Genomic DNA, 21368 nt, shown 5'->3' on the forward strand with positions numbered 1-21368 from the left:
GTCGGTCAACCGGCTGTCAGACACTACAGCAGCTGCACCACTACACCGTGTGAGTAACTAGCTGCACCTGGTTAGCGTTAAGTTTTGTGACCAGCGAAGTTCAACCAGTTTGACGAGGACATCAGCCGACAGTTGTTAAAGAGAGACAGAGACAGAGAGAGAGAGGGAGAGAGAGAGAGACTCCACCTGTTATTCGCTACATCGAGGAGCTAATAGCTAACGCTCTGGTACGGGTTGACTGCTAGCTCACATTAGCTAATTGAGACCGTTTATTCCCCCTGCTGCGTACCATAGCAAGGTAAGTTTGTGTCTTTTAAAGTTGGTTTGTTAACACTTTTACTTACTCCTATCAAACGGCAGTCGTGTGTTTGGTTGTTCTCAATAGTTATGGCAACTCACCACTAACTAACCGTACTTTTTTGGTAAACTTAGTGGTTTCTGACAGAACAATAAGCAAAGTAAACACGTCCCCGTTACCATTAGCGTTAAGGCTAATTCAACGATACCAGCTGAGTAAGATCAAGTTTACGAGGTCGACGGCAATGTGAGCAAAGTTTTCCATAATGAATCAGCGTTGTCATACAAAAGTAAGGTAGTAGTTAATAGTGAGGATTCCAGTTTTGTTTTAAATAGGTAACCGTGACATTCATGATTATTTTAGTATTTGCCTCACTCCAGCCACAAGCCTTGGATTAAGTTTCCCTGTTAGTCCACTCATCAGGCACGGGAATGTTTCTTTACTTACTTACAGTATTCTACGATTCATGGTGACATTAGATCAATAGCGAGATGTCAGACAATTTTTCAAGTAAACTCGAAAACTGGACCTCCATCATACCTGGCTCTCAGCTGTCGAGGATTGAAATAGAGATATATTTCCGTCTGCTATCAGTGACAGAAATACTTGGGTGATTTGCACAAATATACAATTCATATACACACATAACGACAGAGTTATATTAAAGAGAATACCAAAGTTTAAAATAACACAATTTAAGATTTCTTCAGGCTGAAAAAAGATGTAGGCTGAAGCTACAGTCTATCATGTCAGCTCTTTTAACAACACATAATATTTGACCTCAAAAGGAAACATTACTTGGGTTTGGACATAAAGAGCAATGAAGCTATAGTTTGTGAGCCTGATGTAATGAAAACCTATAATTTGCAATATTGTGTGCCACCCACCAGAAGGTCAGTAATTCCTAAAATATCTCAGCTACCAGCAGAGCAGTCTAGTCAGTAATGGATTAAACTGTTTAGTTCACTGACATGGGCTTCATCGTTTACTGATGGCCGGAGAAAACTTGGCGGGGACAGTTAATGGGGTTTCCTTGCGCTGGGCCTATTAAGACTTAAACATCAGCTAGCTGCTAGCCGCCTTAATCTTTTGTTTATGAGAAATAATGTGACATTGATTTAATATTGACATCACTACTCGTACAGATTTCATACAAGATAAAATGCCTCACTTGCTTGACTAATTTTGTGCTTTTCTGACATGATTTAATGTTTTGATCTTTTACTACATGCCAAAAGCCAGGCCTGCCAGTAATGACCTTTTTTGATTTGATTCAGTTTTTATTGCATCTCTCACTCTTTGAATCTATATTTAAATCACATTAGGCCTCCATTTGCTTTAAAAATGGGGTGGATCACACACAGCACAGAGTCTTTTGAAGGTAGCAGTAGCAAGATTACTTTTAGACAGATAACACAATTAGTTGGATTTATACAACAGTGAGGCAAAGCTGATCTTCGATGTAAAGCTGGGTGTAATAATTTGCTCAGTTGGAAGCAGCCATTGTTGCTGCTGAATAGTATTTTAATCATATAGCCTACATGTGTCACTCTTGACATGATCTCCTGTCTACTGTTGAAATTACAAGAATCAGGCTAAGTATTCAACAAAAAGTGATTATGTATTTGAACTCTCAAAACTTAGCCTTTTTTTCCCTAATGTCCTTATTTTCCTACAGATTTGTTGTCCTAATTTTACATACATACTGTAACATGATTATGAAACTGTGCACCAGAAAACTCTGACATAATCATAATCTGTGATAATCAAAGCTCACGCACTGAGCAGGACTATTTTCATTGTCAATGATTTACAGGCTAATACCAGCAAGGCTAATATTTGCAAATCTACAATTTTCAGCCAGCTGCATTGTTGGAGAATTCATGTCATGTTTGATGTTGTTGTGTAGCAGAATGCATGTCTATTAAAATCTGAAGCTAGTTTGTTATTCCACAAGATGAACAGGGCTCAGTGGTTTCAGATCTGTGCTTTACATAGAGTATTTATAATTTGAAATGCAAACACTTTAATAACATTCGGCTAAATGTGTTGAAATGTATAAGAATGGTCAATGAAGGCCAGGTGTAGTTGGCACCTCCTGTCTTCTTTCATTGAGCTGTCAGTCTGTGTTTTATCAATGGAAGTCCAAGTAAAAATCTCAGAAATGTTGGAGGTGGAACTTGCATCGTTGCGTATGTTTCCTGCAGTAAGTACACAATGACAATAGCTCTCTACTTTATGGGAGTGGTTGGCCTGAGCTATCTGGCCAGATAATCATAGCCAACATATCACATTGAAAGAATCCAGTCGTTTTCTGCATTATAGGCAAGTGTAAAAACTGAAAAAAATAGATAAACTCATGATTGACAACTGACCCTCTTTAGTTAAATTTGTGTTTATTTAGCTGGAAAAGGCAAAGTGGGGCATCTCATATGGGTGTTGCTTGTAACCTTATTCATAACCTAGTGTTTTTAGGATTAAATGAAGCCCATTCAAATAATAAATAAATGACGAATACTGAGTCACACACTGATTGACAGCAATGTAGAAATAGATGCTGTGTGTGTACTTGTAAATGGAAAGCATTAGTGTTTAGTGCCAAACTCTGAGTGCATTAAGATGGACGCACTCTAAAAAGGTTTGCCTTTGTATTATTAGCATGTCATGAATGCTGCAGCTGCTCATGTGGAATTTAATAGGCACTGCGTTGTATGACTTTTCATTTTATTTGTCCTGGTAGCCTTTTTGCTCTGATATTGTTTGTCTAACTAAAAACATGTGTAGTATGCCTGTTAATTTGACAAACTACATTGTTTGAGCTGCAGCACAAAACATAGATTCACTTGAGATTGGGTTTCAAATGTACAAATGTGGGCTTTCATCCCCTTTATGTTTATTTGTATTTTGAGACTGGTTGCCAGACTGATGGTACCATAGCAACTAGTATCAGGTGGAGAGGTGGCACAGTATTTCTGTGCCGCTGAGTCATGCTGTAGTTACACAAAAAATTGGAAAAAATAGTCTCAGCCAATGAAATTATGATAAAATTGAAATTAGTTTTGTCTGCAATGTTTGCTGTTAAAAACTGTTTGTACAATTAAAAGAAATCACAACTAGGATTTGCAAAATCATCATAGCTGAAAAATATTTGATGAATAATTAATGTGTTATGCTGCCTATATTTCATATTTAGGCTTTACCTAAAGGCTTTTAACATTGTTTAACCTGCTAGAATTATGATAATACTGAATTTTAAACAACCATGATTTACAGGAAGAGTTTAGGGTGGGTTTGAATTCAGAAATGTGAGAGATACTGTTTGTCCCAAGTGCTTTGGTTAATATATATTTAATTCACACATTTAACTGAAATGTTCTGCCTAAATTGTACTTGATTGCTGTCAGGAGCTGTGGTCTAAATGTATAAATAGGACTTTTAATGGCACTTCAAACAGACAACACACTGTGTGCTTTTTAATAGAATACAAATGAAGGAAAACAAGTTACAGGAAAAGATTGAGACACAAGTGACGGGCAAATTGTCACAACCTGACAATCTAATGTGATCCTGTAAAACATATCATCTTAAATTTATTATGTTATTTTTTTGTGTCAGATAGCTGTTGACTGAGCTCTACTCAGTCAAGTTATGTTTGTAGTGTGTATGTAAAAGTTTTTTTTTCATATACTATAATTCTTAGTTTCAATGCAGTAACACCCACATTAAGATCTACTGTAACCCTGTGAATGAAATTGAAATGTAGAAACTGTAATCAAATTTTAAAAAGATCTTTTATCAATTTTTTTCAAAAATAAACATATTTGTTGAGTGCCTGGGCATCAGGTTCGGCTCAAACATTTTGCTTGAATATCAGTATTTTTCTTTAATCCTTGAATCGTGTCACTTATTTATGGATACATACTTATAATACATTTTAAAGACTGACTGCATCTCTTAAGAAGATGCAGCAATACTTAACCTGCTTTGCTATTCCCATGACATTGACATCGCAGCCAAGCAGTGGGCTGACTGTATCACGAGTGAGATCGATAGTTTAGTTATTGATCAGTTAGTTCTGATGTGTACTTAAGTCCTTTTCAAGATGCTGGTGTTGAATGTCAAACAGTGTGAATTGAGGCATTGGGTCCAGGATGTGCAGCAGTGTTGTTGAAGGCACAGGGGGTTATGTTGTGTCCTCCTTGGGTTGAGCCCGGTCCATTTGAACCCTGTGGTCTCTATCAGCTTATTGTTCGGCTCTGGCTGTGTCCCTCTCCAGTGATGTCACAGCATTCCAGGGATCGGATAAATGAGTTAGTGTTAGGGCAGATGAGCAGCATCGTGAATGCTGGTAATAGTGGGTCGAAGGGCGCAAGTATAGCTGTGCAACTGTGCAAACACACTCGCCAGCACTCACCAGAACACCTACGTGTCTTCCAGCCTTCCCTAAGCCCTTTGTTTAGTCTGTGTGAAATATTAAACTCTCAGAGTGTGACCTCCTATAGACATGTTCTTTCACTTTCTATATAGGATATCGTCCTAGTTTTAGGTTGGCTCCATATCATACATAACAAGCTCTTATTGGTATCAATATCTCAAGTTGTAAATCTTTAAATAGCAATCTTTAAACCAATATATTATGTGTCACTTCTGGTGAGATATTTTGCAACTCCAGATATTACTGTAGAAGATGTTGGGTATTTTTCAAAGCTGATGTTGATGTATCATCAGATGACTACATGTATTGATAAGATGGCAAGTGTTTTATGTAAGGAATACTTTTGTCCTGCCACTCACATTTGTTACATTGTTGGTCATTTAAGTCAATTTCCTGACAAGAGTATTACTGCCTGAGTCAATGGATGTAGAGATGGGAGGACTCCACAAGAAGCCTGAGATCTAGGATATCATTCTTCATGTGCGCTGTGTGCCGGTGCTAGCGTGAGGACTGTCAGGACTAACTGATATTCTGGGATTACTCTACAGCCAATCTGAATCCACAACGTCAGGCATAAACTGTGCTAAGCTCACTGAGGCTCTTGCTTCAGTCACGGGGTGGGTCAGGGAACGCATTAAGATGCATTTTGCATATGACTTATTACCTGCCTCATACACTATTTATGTTTTTGTCAGTGTTTTCCATCATTAGGCAGGTCTGTTGCCTGGTGTTGTGGCATCAGAGACTGGAAGGAAGAGTGCAAAGCAGCTATGTAAATGTAAAGATAGCCAATGTGAGGCTTATCCCAACAGGCTGCCTCTGTTGAGCCTGACTTGTCAGTCTCACTCATAAACCTGCATAAACATTCAAATGACTTTGTAATAGTGCTCAGTCCAGTGAGAAAACAGCTCTTCAGCAGCTCTCTGCTACCTTTAGCAGTTTTGAGACTGCTGTAAACAGTCAGTTATCGGAGGCTGTCGAAAACAGCAACTCAAACATTCAAAGTGTCCAGCAGACAACCTCAGGCAAGCTAAATTTGTGCTGCTTGCTACTTGAGAAAATGGCAAAAAGATCAGTAAATCAGTGAATTCTGATGACACTTTAAAAGCCGAAATACCCAGATATTCATCTCAGGTGTTGGTGGCCAGAATCAAGGCTTAAAGGAGGAGACATGTCTAGAGACGTGTCTCTACAGAGACATGGGATGTTTGTTGCTCTCTACTGAATGTATGTAGGGAATTGCTTGTTGGTACTCGGTACACGTAGGTGTTCAGAGTGTTTTTTCTCTTGAATTCAGGAAGAAGTGGAACTATTTTTTATTGACACACATCAACACAAACAAGGAACAGAAAGTGTGTACATAATGCTTGAAACAAGCATATTTCAGTTGTCACGCGTGTGGCCAAAAGCAGTAGTTCAACATGTGACCAATGACAAGACAGAAATGTCAGCCTGAGTATAAAGGGACAGATTTGAATGTCATTATTGCCTTTACTGGTTTGATGTGTGCTTCTTTCCAGTTATTTCCTATTTGGTTATTTCTTTGCTCCATTTCTGTCTGCACTGAAGGAAGGTACTGTTCAGAGTCCGTCAATATGATGTCACTGTTCCAGTACACATAATGTTATAACCATTTTGTTTTTTCCCTACAGGTTGTCAGCATGCTGCAGTGAGTGATGCACCGAGTGTTGATATTAGTAATGGCCTGGTGGGGGGCGCAAGCATGCCCCGACTCAGAGAGCTGCCCGACAGAGCCACCCAATTCCACCAATTCCAGGGATTACTGCTACTCTGCCCGAATTCGCAGTACAGTGCTACAGGGTTTGCCCTTCGGTGGGGTGCCTACTGTCCTTGCCCTTGACTTTATGTGCTTTTTGGTGAGTCATTCTGTCAAATATTTGCAGCTGATAAGTACATTTCTGCTCCATTTTACAATATATGCTAACCATGATGCAAGCTTTTCATGTTTTGTATTTTCTTCACAATTCCTAGAATTATGTTTGTGGTAAAATGTTTCCAGTAATGTGAATTTAAAATGTAAACACGTTCAAGAATACAACTGTTGTTGAGTACAGCTCTGTGTTGTACTGGTAAATAAAGGGACTACAAGTTTTGACAGCACTGCTGTCAACACTGTTTATTTTGTACTGCAGGTCCTGCTGGTCGTGTTCTCCTTCCTGAGGAAAGTAGCATGGGACTATGGGCGCCTCGCTCTGGTGACTGACGCTGACAGGTAATTAGTCTAGTTGGGTTGCACAGACTGGAAGGTCCAGTACCAACGCACTGATGCATGTGCTGATATTATTTATGGTTGAAATCTGTTGCAATAACATCACTGTATTCACTGAATTCACAGTATGCTGTGAAGTTAATATTTTCGGGATAGCGTTGTCTGAAGGGAATGTTTTGGCACACCTAAACATGTCTTTTTAAATATAACATTACTAGCTAAAAAATATTAATATAGAATTTCAAAGGAATGTCACACTTATATTTAAAAAATATGAATATACAATTTCAAAGAAATGTCACATTTAAATTGTGTTAACTTGAATGATACTCTCCCTTATGCAGTAGTTTGCAGTCTGTCCTCAAGCGTTAAAGAATTTACATGTGAAGTTTGACAAACAACACTGTTTATCATCTTGATAAGTGATCCTCATGTGATGTCAGGCTTGTTACACACAGTGTTTTCCATGGTTTAGACAGACACTGTCTATAGAACCAGTGTAACAGGCAGCCAGCCAGGGACCTATGTTTATACAGAGCCATTGTTTGGCTTTTATGTGATTTGCCCATAGTCAGAACATGTATGGTGGTGACAAAATTACTCCAAAGGGTGCCTATTAGACCCTTTTCGGGATTTAAATGTTAGTTTCTCAGAATGTTCTTGCCGTGTGACCTATATCACACCTAACGGGTGACCTATATTTATCTATCGAAGATACAACATTTTCCAGTTTTAAAGACTTACTGCCTTATTATGTAGGTTCTTGTTGCAAAATTGAGTGCTCTCCTCGTTCAGTCTTATGAGGGTTGAGCTTAGTTTTTCTGACCAAAAGCAAAAATCACAAGGATGGCACTCCAGACAGGAAGTCAGTGTCAGCAGCTTTTAATAGCAACAATGCACTTTGACATTGTGACACTTAGTTGCTTGTTAAATGGTTTGTTCACTTCGAGACTGAAAAGCCAGACAGTTGTTAAATAGACTTTAAATGGAGGAAGAAGAAACAATGAGTTAAATTATCTACTTGAATTTCCATTTTGGACCATCTTTGTAAGCCACTGTCTGCATCCAAGCTTGTATGATGATATGCTGTCAGATATATTGAGATCATTTGAGACAAATGTCCACATTCTGATAGAATAAAAGCAGCCAGAGAGACGCCTTTCAACAAGAACTGATTCCACTATCCTTTCTTTTTTTAACTGCCACGTCATAAGGTGTAACAAGAGGACTGATTAAGCTGGGGTTTCAGTGGGAGAGGGAGATCAGACATCAGATTCTTTGAACATGAACCCTGGAAGCTACATGACACAGTGCTCCATCACCTACATCCCCCCGCTGTTTTTGGTTGATGTTGCAGTCTCACTATTTTTGCAGCTGCATGTGAGCAGAGAGTGGGGTTGCAGCGTAGTGGGAGGATGGGAGGGGGTTGGCAGCATGAGTTACTTTTGTAACAGACAGAAAAAGTAATGTCTTGACAGTGTTTGAAAACGCTGGCTTGAGATCAGCATCTGTCTTTAAAGTACTCGTTATTTCTGAAAACTGGATGTTTCCTTATCGGGAAACTCAGTCAATTGTCTAAATAAGGGATGCGGTTTGATATTTCTGCCGTTCCTGCTACTTAAGTCACGAGTCTCTACGCAAGACTATAGTATGTATCTAAATAAACAGAAACCGTCATTGGTGTGCCTGTGGTGTATTATTGATTTTTTTCTTAACCAGCACCGTTACTGGCGAGCAGGACCATTTCCTCTTAACTAAGCTGAGTGACGTTTTTTTGCTCTTTTCACCAGAAGAATGGACCCGCGGTACAGTCGCCTGGATGATCGGGAATAGTATGTCATCTCTCCATATTGCAGACTCACCGCCTTTTTTCTTCTCTCTCTTCCCTTCTCTGTAGTTAACCTAACTCATAACTCTTGTCCATTCTGCCCAGGCCGCTGTGGGTTTCAGTCTGTTTCTCACTTTTGATGGTTTAGTTCTTTTTCCCTCTTCTCCTCCAGGCGTTTCCCAGTGCAAGGCACCTAATTATTCTCCCTCTCCTTGTCACTCTTGTATTTCTGCTGTGGGGTGTCCCTGTCCTGTCTCATCATCCTAATCAGATCTGTGCTAATCTATGTATTGACCTCTTTATAAAGCTTGGACTTCTTCTGTGTGAGCGCACCGCATGAGCCGCACAGACAGGATGCTTACAGGGAGAGGTAATGCTTCCCTGATCTGTGGTTGTTCATAGACAGGCCCTAACATGGTGTACATACACAGTACCTTGTCTACTAGAGCTGAGATGAGCCATTCTCACTTCTCACAGGAATGTGGGAGAGGAGGACTGATGGTGGATTACAGCCGCAGGCTCTCTCCTCATTCCGTTAGAGATCTCTTAGATTCCTGGGTGACGTCATGCTTTCATGTAGTATTGAACACTGACACACCGTTGGAACTCCAGCAGAGCCTGTGTCCTGTTTGATATTTTTAAATTCGTTATAAAATGACCTTACAAGGCCTCCCTGGCGAGTACAATCAAAATGTATACTAATATAAGGTCTCAATGCTGTGTTATAACCAGGAGAACCTGTGGCTCTGCTGGAGAGACTCCATACATCTGCCTCTTGTTAATCACTGGGTCTCCGTTGTTTCCTCTGTCAATGTTGTTCTCCTGTAGAGCTTTGCCCCCTAACTTTTTACCACAACATCTGTGGTGATGTCCTTGACCTTTGTGAAGTAAGCCCTTTACTCCTAACACTGCATGGAATGTGGTTGCAGAGATTGTTCCTGTGGTTGACTGGTTTACCAACCTAAATCCTGTGTGCAGCCCACACCGGATAAACAGGGGTGAATCTCTTCAGTCCATTTCAGGGCTTGTTTGTGTGTATATATGTGTGTGCACATGTGTGTGTTTTATGTTGTCAACACTGATGGTAATCCCGGTGTGGTGAGACACAAATAACTAACATCCACTTATGGTATATGGTATAGAGTAGCTGTGTAACACCATGCAAATGTTCTGTGTTGTGTTTGCTGCACAGTGTGGCTTCTGCCATGACGTCAGAAACACCTGAACGCTACGAACGCCTCACCTCAGTTTCCAGCTCAGTGGACATTGAACAGAGAGACACAGTAAGTATGCTGTTGTTCTTAGAGGATGAAATATGTCGTCCTTTCCTCTCAGACAAACAGTATGTTTCATGTGGAAAAGTGTTACGACACCTTCTGTTTTCTGCTCTCTTCTGTCTTAGGGCTTCTGCTCCTGGTTGACTGCCATCTTCCGCATCAAGTGAGTCAACCTACTCACAGCATATTGGAAATAAGAAAAATGAAACAAATGCGAATTACACTGGATACTGTTTTGTTTTTAAAGATTAAATAAAAATGAATTTGTTTTGGCTGTGTTGAATTGTTTCTAAGTAGTTGACTTTGTGGGTGTGTTTACTCTGTAGGGATGAAGAGATAAGGGAGAAGTGTGGTGAGGATGCAGTGCATTACTTGTCCTTTCAGCGCCACATAATTGGGCTGTTGGTAGTGGTGGGTGTGCTTTCCGTTGGCATCATCTTGCCCGTCAACTTTTCGGGAAACCTACTAGGTGAGTTGATTGGAATTTACTACCAATACCAATTCCTTTTGAACCTTTCTTCTTCCGTGTTTAAAATATACAAAATATACTTTGCAACATTTGCAACCTGAGCATGTAGGACTAAAATTCAAAGCAAAATAAGACAAATACACAACTGTATAACCAACAGAAACATATGTTTATTGTAAAACACTAAGAACATATCAAGCAAATTTAAGAATTTTGTGAGAAATTTGTGAACTACCACTTACAAAACAACCACATTAGCCAGAGTAAGCTGTAACTGAGTATAACTCCTGGCCAATAAAAGAGCCAGAGGTTTTTATGAGTTTCTTCTAAATTACTTATTTAGAAGTATTTTAGTTAAAAAATAAAAGTGTGGACGAAGCATTGAGCAAAGAAGTGGATACCCAAAACTTTTTTAAGGTTGCACATAATTGGACAAATATTTCCTGAGGTTTTGTAGAAGTATTTGTGTAGATGGAATCAGTAATTTTATGCTGTATTGGCTTTATGGCAATATAGAAATGTATTTTAGTCCAAACAAAGCTTGTCTATTCTCTTAAGCTCTTTATTCTATGTCATAAGTGTCCTGTGCCATATGAACGCATGCTTCTCATTTTATTTGTTTGTACCAAATGTCCTGTTACTGCTCAACCAGTTTAAACAGCGGTCCACACTCCTTGCCTTATTGTATGCAGTGCAATGCAACAGCAGGCTTCTGAAGAAGCGATTGTCTTGTCTTTTTTTTTTTCTCCGCAGAAAACAATGCCTATAGTTTTGGGCGAACCACTATAGCAAATCTGGATGCTGCGTGAGTCATTCTTATGCAACCACTTTATTTAGCATATATTGTGCAGTCTCATTTTTAGTCACTTAATAATTTTACCATTTCTGCTCTCCAGTAATGCACTACTGTGGCTGCACACTATCTTTGCGTTCCTCTACCTGTTACTGACAGTGTACAGCATGAGAAGACACACCTCCAAGATGCACTACAAAGAGGATGACCTGGTGAGTTGCATATTTCAGCACATGGATGTTTTATTCACTCATTGTAATCACATAGCTATGATTGTTATTTGTAATAACTTCCCTGTCTTCATTGTGATCCAGGTGAAACGCACTTTATTTGTCAACGGAATCTCCAAATATGCCGAGGAGACGGACATAAAGCAACACTTTGAGTAAGCACTCTTCAGGATCTTTCTCACTGGTTTCTCCTGGCGCCACACTTAACATCTCAAAATGCTTATTTCTGTCTGCTTATAAAAATGGTACACTGCTCCGTCGACATGGCATCAGTGTAGTAACTGTATTAAGTTGTATGAGAGCCATGCCTTTTCCTGTTAAAATCAGCTGTCTGGTCCTGGCCCTTATGGTTGGGATCAGACAATGGCAGGCCTATACGTGTAATTGTCCATAATAGAAGCCAGATGAGCAGGATTATGCAAGTCATGTGTCATGATGGTCTAATAATGAGGAGGGGGTGTTTGTCTCTACTCCTACTCAGTCAAATAGTATTAAGCAAAATCTTATCTTTGCTCATCCACAGAAAAAAAAATCCTCTACGCTAAAAAAAACCCAAAGTTCTTGTTAAAAAGGAAAATTATAAAAGCATTTTTCTGTTGCATTATCACCTTATTTGTAACTTGCCTGTTATTATAATGTGGTAGAGATGATCTACTGTAAATCTACATTTGTGCTTTTTAAAAACTTAATCCAGTTTTTCATTCTCTCCTTTCACCTTTCTTCCATAGGCAGGCGTATGAAAACTGCACTGTACTGGAAGCTCGTATCTGTTACAACGTGGCCAGACTGATGTATCTTAACTCCGAAAGGTAACAATGTTAAACATTATTTGTTTTTGCCCTTTTTATAGCATTTTGGGTTGTGTTTGAGAAGTGTGTTATTGGCTCCAGGACCTGATCTCGTGTCAGTGAAATGGTCCTTCCTCATTGTGACACAGTTGATGTTTTGTTTGCAGGAGGAAGGCAGAGCGCAACAAGAAATTCTTCCTTGACCTGCAAGCCAAAGAGCATATAACCACCATGATAAACCCAAAGCCCTGTGGACATCTCTGCTGTTGCATCATTAAAGGCTGTGAGCAGGTCAGAGTGACATCTTCTAACTTTATCTCAAGGCAACCCACTCTTAAAAACTGTTTACATGCAGCTGTTTTCCATGTGGATTTATCAGAAACTGGCAAGCTGACACTCACAGTGTATTTGAGGTTAAAGATAAAGAAGGCATCTATCAGATTTTACAGTCAATAGATCAGTAGATTCATGCTGAGAAAACGCAGCAGCAAGTGACTACACAAGAGGCGTTTAGGTACATGGTTTAGCGTAGGTCACCACGCTCATAGTCCAACACTGTGTGTGTGTGTGTGTGTGTGTGTGTGTGTTTGTTTGTGTGTTGTGTGTGTGTGTGTGTGTGTGTGTGTGTGTGTGTGTGTGTGTGTGTGTGTGTGTGTAAAAAATGGAGCAAATATGTCCCCTGGCAGTTCAAAACCAGTTTGTCTCATGTGTTCTGAGACCGCAGCAATTGTGAATCACCAATACAGACAAAGCAAAAATCTTTGAAGCACACATAAGAATCTAAACTGAACTGCACAGAATCTAAGAGCCCAATATGATCGATCCACTTTATTTTAGGTTGCACATTATTTTATTTTTAAATACAGCCCTTAGTTTAGACTACTTGAAATGAGAAAAGAACATGTTTTACCATTTGAGTTCTTATTATTTACAACATGTGCATACAATAGAATATTTATTTTATGTTGTTGGTGTATATATTCATTCACATCAACTGCCAGAGGCCAAGCAATCGACCCATACTGAACAGACACCCCTTTGATCCGGCATTACACTAGTGTGCTATAAATGGATGAAGAAACAGATGAATCTAAATATAATAACTACTGTAAATGATAGTGTTGTCTTAAGGGAAGATTGATAGTGTGAGTTTGATGGTTGAACAAGCATCTCATTTAGGGTCTCACTTAGGTTAGTATTAGTTTGAGTTTGATATTTACATTATATTAAGCGCTAATCATGCAGTTAACATTCTGTATGAAATTACATCACTGAAACGTAAGTATCAGTGAATATAATGTATGTCATTTCATGTCCCTCACAGGAAGAGGCAGTGACTTACTACACTAAGCTGGAGGCACAACTAAAAGATGACTACAGAAAGGAGAGAGAGAAGGTTAACAGGAAGCCTTTAGGAATGGCCTTTGTCACCTTTCAAAATGAGTCTATAACTGCAATGTAAGTACATTTACACGTGGTGAAATTGTATCTGTGAGAATGTTTTCGAATAGACGGATTCTGAAATGATATGCATTTTCTATGTTTGGATTGATGTATCTTCTCAGAATTTTGAAGGACTTCAATGCTTGCAAGTGTCAGGGCTGTCATTGTCGCCGGGAGCCCCAGTGCTCTCAATTCAGTGCCAAGCTTCACACGCAGAACTGGGCCGTCACCTATGCCCCTGATCCACAAAATGTCTACTGGTAAGAACACATTCTGTCCACTTACTGTTGTATACATATATATCTGAAAATACTGTGTTTTATGTTCCATCATTCCACATCAAGAGAGGCTGTTTACTTCTAATCAATTAAAAAAATCTCCAAAATAGGATGAGGAATAATTAGACTTTATTCTCTGGTCTGAAGAGGGTTTTCTCACTCCAGATGACAAACCAGTCTTTGAGCTTCAGTATCAGTTTACTGGCCAGCTGTGTCCATAACTGCGGGTCATCGCCCAGTGTCAGTCTAACTGCTACACAACCTTTATCCCACAGGGAGCATCTGTCATTGGGAGGATTCTCCTGGTGGATCCGCTGCTTGATCATCAACAGTGTCCTCTTCCTCCTCCTCTTCTTCCTCACCACCCCAGCCATCATTATCTCCACCATGGACAAGTTCAATGTTACCAAACCAGTGGAGTACTTAAATGTGGGTGCATGCATTTAAAGTCTTAAAGCTGCCATCATTCTCATATCATTTACTTCTAATAGTCCATAAGCATATCCATCCATTTTTTTTTTGTGAAGAGTGTGGTCAGTTCAAGTGTCTTTATCATTTCAGTGGAAACACTGCAAGAGAGGCAGAAGGAAGAGAGAGTAAACCTTAACAGCATTTAAACCCAAGCCATCACAAGTCTGCATGCTTGCAGAGGCAGAGGAATTTCCTTTCACTTTCTTGACACAGCATGTCCATGTCTCTGTGCTCTATCCCTCAGAATCCAATTGTCACCCAGTTCTTCCCCACCCTTCTCCTATGGTCCTTCTCCGCCTTACTTCCTACCATTGTCTACTACTCTGCCTTCTTCGAAGCCCATTGGACCCGGTATGGTTTACACTTTCTGCTGTCAAAAGTTCAGACTCTTCTGAGGTTTTGTGACCATGTTTTATTTCGGGTTTTTTTATGTGTAAATATTTATTTTTGTCCTACAGGTCAGGAGAGAACAGAACTACAATGCATAAATGCTACACTTTCTTAATATTCATGGTCCTGTTGCTGCCCTCCCTAGGACTCAGCAGGTATAGCATGTTTTTGATTTCAGTCCTGAAAGACAATGAAATGTAATAATGTATAGTGTTTCATTTTGATCAGCCTAAATATTTCAGCTGTTTTCTTTCTTTGAATCTTTGCAGTTTGGATGTTTTCTTCCGTTGGCTTTTTGACAGAAGATTTTTGGCAGATGCTAAAGTGAGATTTGAGTAAGTAAACATGTCATCTTCCAGTCATACCTCAACCAGGTCTCATATCTACATTACTAGAATTAGGTTGTCCTCTGCATCAATGCAATAAATGAAATTTTGACTTGGCTCTTTAGGTGCGTGTTCCTCCCTGATAACGGAGCCTTTTTTGTGAACTACGTCATTGCCTCTGCGTTCATCGGTAATGCCATGGACCTGCTGAGGATCCCAGGTCTACTTATGTACATGATTCGCCTTTGCCTGGCGCGCTCTGCAGCCGAGCGGAGGAATGTCAAGAGGGTCAGTGTGTGCCCTGCTTACCAGGCTGAAATCTTTTATGCATCTATACTAATTATATTAGTTCAAGACTAACATAGTTAGTATCATTTAGCTCTTACATCATGTGCTCTAAAACTGAAGGGGGATTCATTTATGTCCTCAGCACAGTAGATACAGTAAGCCACATGCACATGAGCAGACCAGGTTTTAAGTGAAACTTCAAGGTCATACAAGCCATAATAAATCTCTGCTATAATAAAGTTATTCAGGTTTTTTTCAAAGTATTATTTAGCTGTAAGGGATTACTAGACACTGTATCTTGTCCTTGGTCTCGTGGAGTCACACTGAAATTAGAATGTTTGGATTCTGATTTTCTTTAATATCCTGTCATTGCGTCTCCACAGCATCAAGCGTATGAGTTCCAGTTTGGAGCAGCTTATGCTTGGATGATGTGTGTGTTCACTGTGGTTATGACCTACAGCATCACCTGCCCAATCATCGTCCCTTTTGGTGAGTTCTGCCATTTATTACCATTGTGCTGTTTCACATTAAGATAGAGTGCTGATTAAATTGCAAAAGGAGAAACATACAGAAGGCCGGCAGCATACAGTGGTGCTGGGTGTTTTGTTTTTTTTGTACTAAAGCCTATCAACAGGCCTAATTGGATTATTTCCACTGACTGTCATTTCCCCCTTCTCCGTGCAGGGCTAATGTACATGCTGCTGAAACACTTAGCAGACAGGTACAACATGTACTATGCTTACCTACCATCCAAACTGGACAAAAAGATCCATTCAGGAGCTGTTAACCAAGTGGTAGCTGCTCCTATTCTCTGTCTCTTTTGGCTCCTTTTCTTCTCCACAATGCGCTCTGGTAAGAGGAGGGCTCCATCTACAGGCCACTTATGTCCTAACACATGCCTAAATGTTATAATCATAAAACATTCAGTCTATGTGGCATGTTAAAGTACAAGCACCTGATAAGTTTCCTTCCACTTTCTTTCTCCTAGGGTTTTCAGCTGCAACATCCATGTTCACGTTCATAGTTTTGATCATCACAATCATTGTCTGCCTCTCTCACGTCTGCTTCGGACATTTTAAATATCTCAGTGCTCACAACTACAAGGTAACAAGCTATTATTCATGTTTTTTTAATTCCACCATGTCAGAATTTCAGACCAGTACATATAGTTATATTTAGCTGCTCATGTTAAATTTGTGTTTTCTGACCCAGATTGACACTCATGTAGACGGGATGGAGAATGGGCGTCCAGTGTGCACTACTGCCTCCAGCAAATCAGCAGTAAGTATTCATTCGTGTATTTTATAACAATATGTATCTCAGCATCACTCAATCAGCTGTTGCTTCAGCCATATGAATACAAAAACACAAACTGATTCCATTTAGAACAAAATTAGAAAATAAAAAGCTTGCAATGAGACCCAGCTTGAACATAAGACAGATAAATTAGTCAAATCAGTTTATTTGACCAGAATGCAATTGCATCTTTTGAGAAAGCTGCTTCTTCTTTTGACACCTTGTCTAGGATAAGGGACTCTTTCTTGAGAACAAGCTCTGACATTATTGTTAAGATGTCCTAATGTTTAGCAAAAATAATGAAATGATTGCCTTGTTTTTTATCTTTAATGAGTTTAATGAATTATGCTCTTAGTTTGTTGTTTTTTATAAATCTCACTTTAAATTTGTTGTTCATTAATAGCTCATCTGTACATACTAGTTTTTATTCTGCTAAACTAGCTGTGAGGCAAACTATTCTTCATTTGGAGTGGGAGGTGTCTATCTGCTCTTAAGACTATTGATGTCTCTTGACAGAGATCAAAATGATTTTCAAGATTTAGAATTCCAAAATTCACTTGGACCTCGTCAGTAGTAGCTTATCAGTGTATTCTTCATCATACTCCACTTCACATATAACAATGTGTTGTAGGGAAAAAAGCAAGAAATACCAGTGCCATTCAGAATCATAGTTTGCTCTATATAGCCTAAAAACTTGCAGGGCATGTTAGGACAGATAGCAACAACCCTCTGCTGTAAGGAGGAAATGCTCTGAATGCAAGTATTAGTGAGCACAATGATACAGAGGTTAGAAGGAGCAGAGTCTGAGCTCTGCAGTGAATTGAGAAACCACGCCTCAGTACTTTCCCGGTAATTTCTCATGAGGTCAGATTATAGATATCAGACTTTAACTTTCTCTCTCATTTCATTTTCTCCCCTGCAGCAGATGTACATTGCTCAGGTACTTCAAGACCCAAATTCAGAGGAGGCCGGCTCAGGCAGCGGTGAGGATGACGGCCAGGGGTCCTCGCAGGACGAGGAAATAATCAATGTGGAAAATGGCCTGAATGAGGACTTCCAGTCTGGTGAGGACAGTCTTATTGATAATGAAGTGCGACACTGACTCTGCCTAAAACGGAAATAAAATAAGTTAACTTAAGTTTAACTTGAGGAGTGCACTGAATATGTGAATTAAACTAGGAACTGGACCAACAGTTCTCCAAAGTATCTCAACCTCCATCGAGGGACTCTACACTAACAAAAGCACACTTTCTACTAAGGATGAAATGGATTCTAGCTCAAGGACTCTTGCATTTCCTTCAGTGGGTCTCATCAAAGCTACATCTCCTGTGAACCTGCAGAGGAAACCTACTCCGACAATGCAAGGGCAGCAACATCTCCTGGTAACGCAGAGGCTCACCCTAAACACTACACATGGACCCGATGAAAGAAAAACACTAATGCACAAATGAAGAATTTTTTGCCTTGTCTTGTAAGGGGAGTGATATTCTGTCTGTATTTCTTTAACACTATTGCACTTGAAAGAGAGGAGCTGTCCTATAAGCTCGAGTTCCATTAAGGTACTGTAGTATGGCATGCCTTCAAGTTCAAAGAATGGAGGGATTTTCCCATAATCCTTTGCCAGTATCCCTAATTGTCTGCACTAGATACTTTCACTGACTAAGCGGCTTATGAGAGACGAGAGCTTTCCACACCAGCAGATAACTTGTCTGTGCAGTTGTGTTGGTCCCAAAATGGTTCTTCCAATCTTGTAAAAGCCTTTAAAAGAAAAAGACAAAAAAAATATAGCTACTAACACTCCTGAACGCTTTGACACTGTACAACTGCAAAACTCATGATTTGTTTAGCTTATGATTTGTTTTTTTGACATGGTATTTATTTGTAGGCATGGGATTTTAAATACTATTAAGCTTGACACACCTCTAAACTGTGGATGGAGATGATTCATATCTTGGCACACTTAATTGATAAAGGCATTAAGCCTCTGAGCCTTTGTTGGAACTGCTGTTGGACTGCTGCTACTGATGCTGCCCCTGTTTGGGGGGAATTCCTTGCACGGTGACCACAGGAAGACTGGAGGCCCGAGAGCCTGCTGGTTCCTTTTGTGTTGCTCAGAGGATGGAGAGAAAGGCCCTCTTGGTTTTTCTGGGTCAGTTTCATATGATACTCATTGTGACTGGTTCTCTTTTATCTGTTGTTTTCATTTGTTTATTTTTGTCCATATGTTTACAGTACGTCGTTATGTACAGATTTTGAAATTAGCATTCAGGTGTAGGTGGCTACTGTCTGGTCCTCTTCAATGTATATGTAGACACTTCATCATGTAGGTAGAATATTGTAACTTCAAGTCGTCATTGTTACAGTCTTCCATTTGCCAGAACTCAGTACCGAGTTGTAGATTAACTCAAATTGCGCAATTTTGGTGATAACATATCAAATCTTTAGCAAGCTGCACAAGAGAATCAAGCCGTTACACCAGTGGATGAGATCTAGATCCATTAATCATTTCACACATTTTCAAACAGTAGCTTGGTAGCACAATTGAAGATATGTACATTACGTCGCTTCTTGAGCTGTAATGAAGGAATCAAATATCCCCCAAAATCGTACATTCCACTTGCAGTTCCAGTTACCATCTTCGTAAGGCTTCTGCCAGAGAAATAGTGATGTTTTCATTCATATACTGTACACAGTGGACATGCTGTGCAACATTTACTCCACACTTGATCATTAAACACCCAGATTAAATGTCTAAAATAGTCCTGATCTGCTTCAGTCAGATGAGGTAGCTTCTTTTGAAGTTTCAGGAATATATACATAACTAATGCGTACACCAAGTACTGTAACAAAATGTGAAACTCCGTGCCTGCACAGTTATTATCTTACTTAAGATTTACCAAGCTTTTTGTTTCTGTAATTGAATTCTTCCTTAGTCAAGATGACACTAATGTTGCCCCGCTGAACATGAATAAGATTGTTATTAAAGCAAGGTAAAGTGCTGCAGACAAAGTAACACTACAGTCTGTCATTATGGACTAATTATCATTATTGGACCATAATATGAAAAATGTATTATCCAGCTGCTCAGAGAACCATTGTGGGAAATGTGCACTAATATCTTACTTTCACTTATATGACTGACAGAGAAGAGTGCGCTCCCTGTGGGTGTGATGACGACAATGGTGAGCCCGAACCATTTCCATAATTTGTCCATGGGTACATCAGCACCACATATGGGTATATTATTATGGTACTAACTAAGAGTTGTTTGACACCATTGAGTCTGGTGCTCTTCTAGTCATGATAAGGTGATTTTATTTTTTATACCTCTTCATTTTTATACCTCTGAGATGTCTTCAAATCTCTGAATGTGTCCTGTCAGAATAACATACTGTCCAGGTCTGAGGGAGATGCTTAAAAATCTCAACATGTCTAACAACAGTTTTTAAAATGCTGAATGTAGGTTAACTCCTCGACTTTTGGTAAGATATAAGTGGCTGAAGTAAAAGTGTGATAGCTGTATTCAAACAGCTTTGTAAGGATGCTTCATTAGCTAACTACAAAACTGACAGTTTTATATGAAACTAACTGGTGTCCTGTCCCATGTCGAGGCATTTCATTTGAATACAGATTTACATTTGTCACTTTGATAACTGCATTGATTAGTAGTCTTTAGTTAGTTGTTAATCTAGCATCAGTGCATTAAGTCATCCTCATGTTGAATCATTTTCTTTTAGATTATCTTCATAAGATCTGTATAGACAGTGGGACTCACTGGAAATAAATGGATTGTTTTTTTGGAAACAACCAAGCACCCTCTAATAGAAATTCTCATCTTATTTCTACAATGTATTCAGAGTGGGTAGTGAAATGTCTCTATGTCAAAACTGCCCATAGAATGTGTTTTATTTGTGTGCTTTGCCTTTTTTAGTTTTACATTTTGCAACATAGGAAGAGTCACAATAGCACATCTCAGCATTTGACAGTCTCATTTTATCATTCTTTCCAAAGGGCCATCTGTACAACGGGTATATGCGACATATATCTGTACCTTCCCCCAGCTCTTTCAACAATAAATCTGTATTTAATCAAGTTTGTTGACAATAAGAGTCTTTGTTTAACTATCCTCAATTTTGTGGAATTTATATGAGGCTTTAATACAGGATGATATGTTGGATATGACTTGTGCAGCGTTTGAAAGAAGAAAAAACACATTCTTCTGCTCTGAAATGAAAAGTTTGTTTATGCTACATTATTTGTTTTGGCTAGAAAACCCTTAAAACAAGTATGTGTGTCTGACCCCTTTTTGCTGGTTGGCTGTTAGTTGTGAACACGTAAACCAAAGAATGCTATTATTAATTTATTTTTAGAGGCCAATAATTCCACCAATTCACTTAGTGAAAGAAAAAAATACATCTGATTTTTTTCTTTGGTTTCCTGGTTCCATTGGCATTCTTAGATTCATCTTAACAATTTAAGCATTCAGTTTGAGCATTTCCATTTAAGCTTTTGCATTTTAAATTTCACT

The 21368-nt window shown here is 39.2% G+C and overlaps 1 protein-coding gene across 4 annotated transcripts; it reads left to right on the plus strand.

The window, feature by feature from the left end:
• The first annotated feature begins 20 nt into the window (after positions 1 to 20).
• On the plus strand, positions 21 to 20950 carry LOC133992126 (CSC1-like protein 2). Of its 4 annotated transcripts, none has more exons than XM_062430814.1 (24): positions 21 to 298; positions 6386 to 6610; positions 6887 to 6966; positions 8754 to 8795; positions 9984 to 10074; positions 10194 to 10231; positions 10395 to 10537; positions 11291 to 11342; positions 11434 to 11542; positions 11645 to 11715; positions 12289 to 12369; positions 12516 to 12639; positions 13673 to 13806; positions 13914 to 14051; positions 14345 to 14498; positions 14785 to 14891; positions 14999 to 15085; positions 15200 to 15265; positions 15382 to 15544; positions 15928 to 16033; positions 16229 to 16396; positions 16533 to 16648; positions 16757 to 16825; positions 17763 to 20950. In XM_062430814.1, exons 2-24 carry the CDS (start codon positions 6410 to 6412, stop codon positions 17940 to 17942), a joined length of 2520 nt encoding a protein of 839 aa, XP_062286798.1. In that variant the 5' UTR covers positions 21 to 298; positions 6386 to 6409; the 3' UTR covers positions 17943 to 20950. The 4 variants fall into 4 exon arrangements, with proteins under 4 accessions (XP_062286798.1, XP_062286800.1, XP_062286801.1 ...); XM_062430816.1 differs by having other exon boundaries at positions 8757 to 8795; XM_062430815.1 differs by lacking the exon at positions 21 to 298 and adding an exon at positions 6238 to 6306.
• Positions 20951 to 21368: the final 418 nt, after the last annotated feature.

This window comes from Scomber scombrus, chromosome 12 (genome assembly GCF_963691925.1).
Source record: "Scomber scombrus chromosome 12, fScoSco1.1, whole genome shotgun sequence".
NCBI lineage: Eukaryota > Metazoa > Chordata > Actinopteri > Scombriformes > Scombridae > Scomber > Scomber scombrus.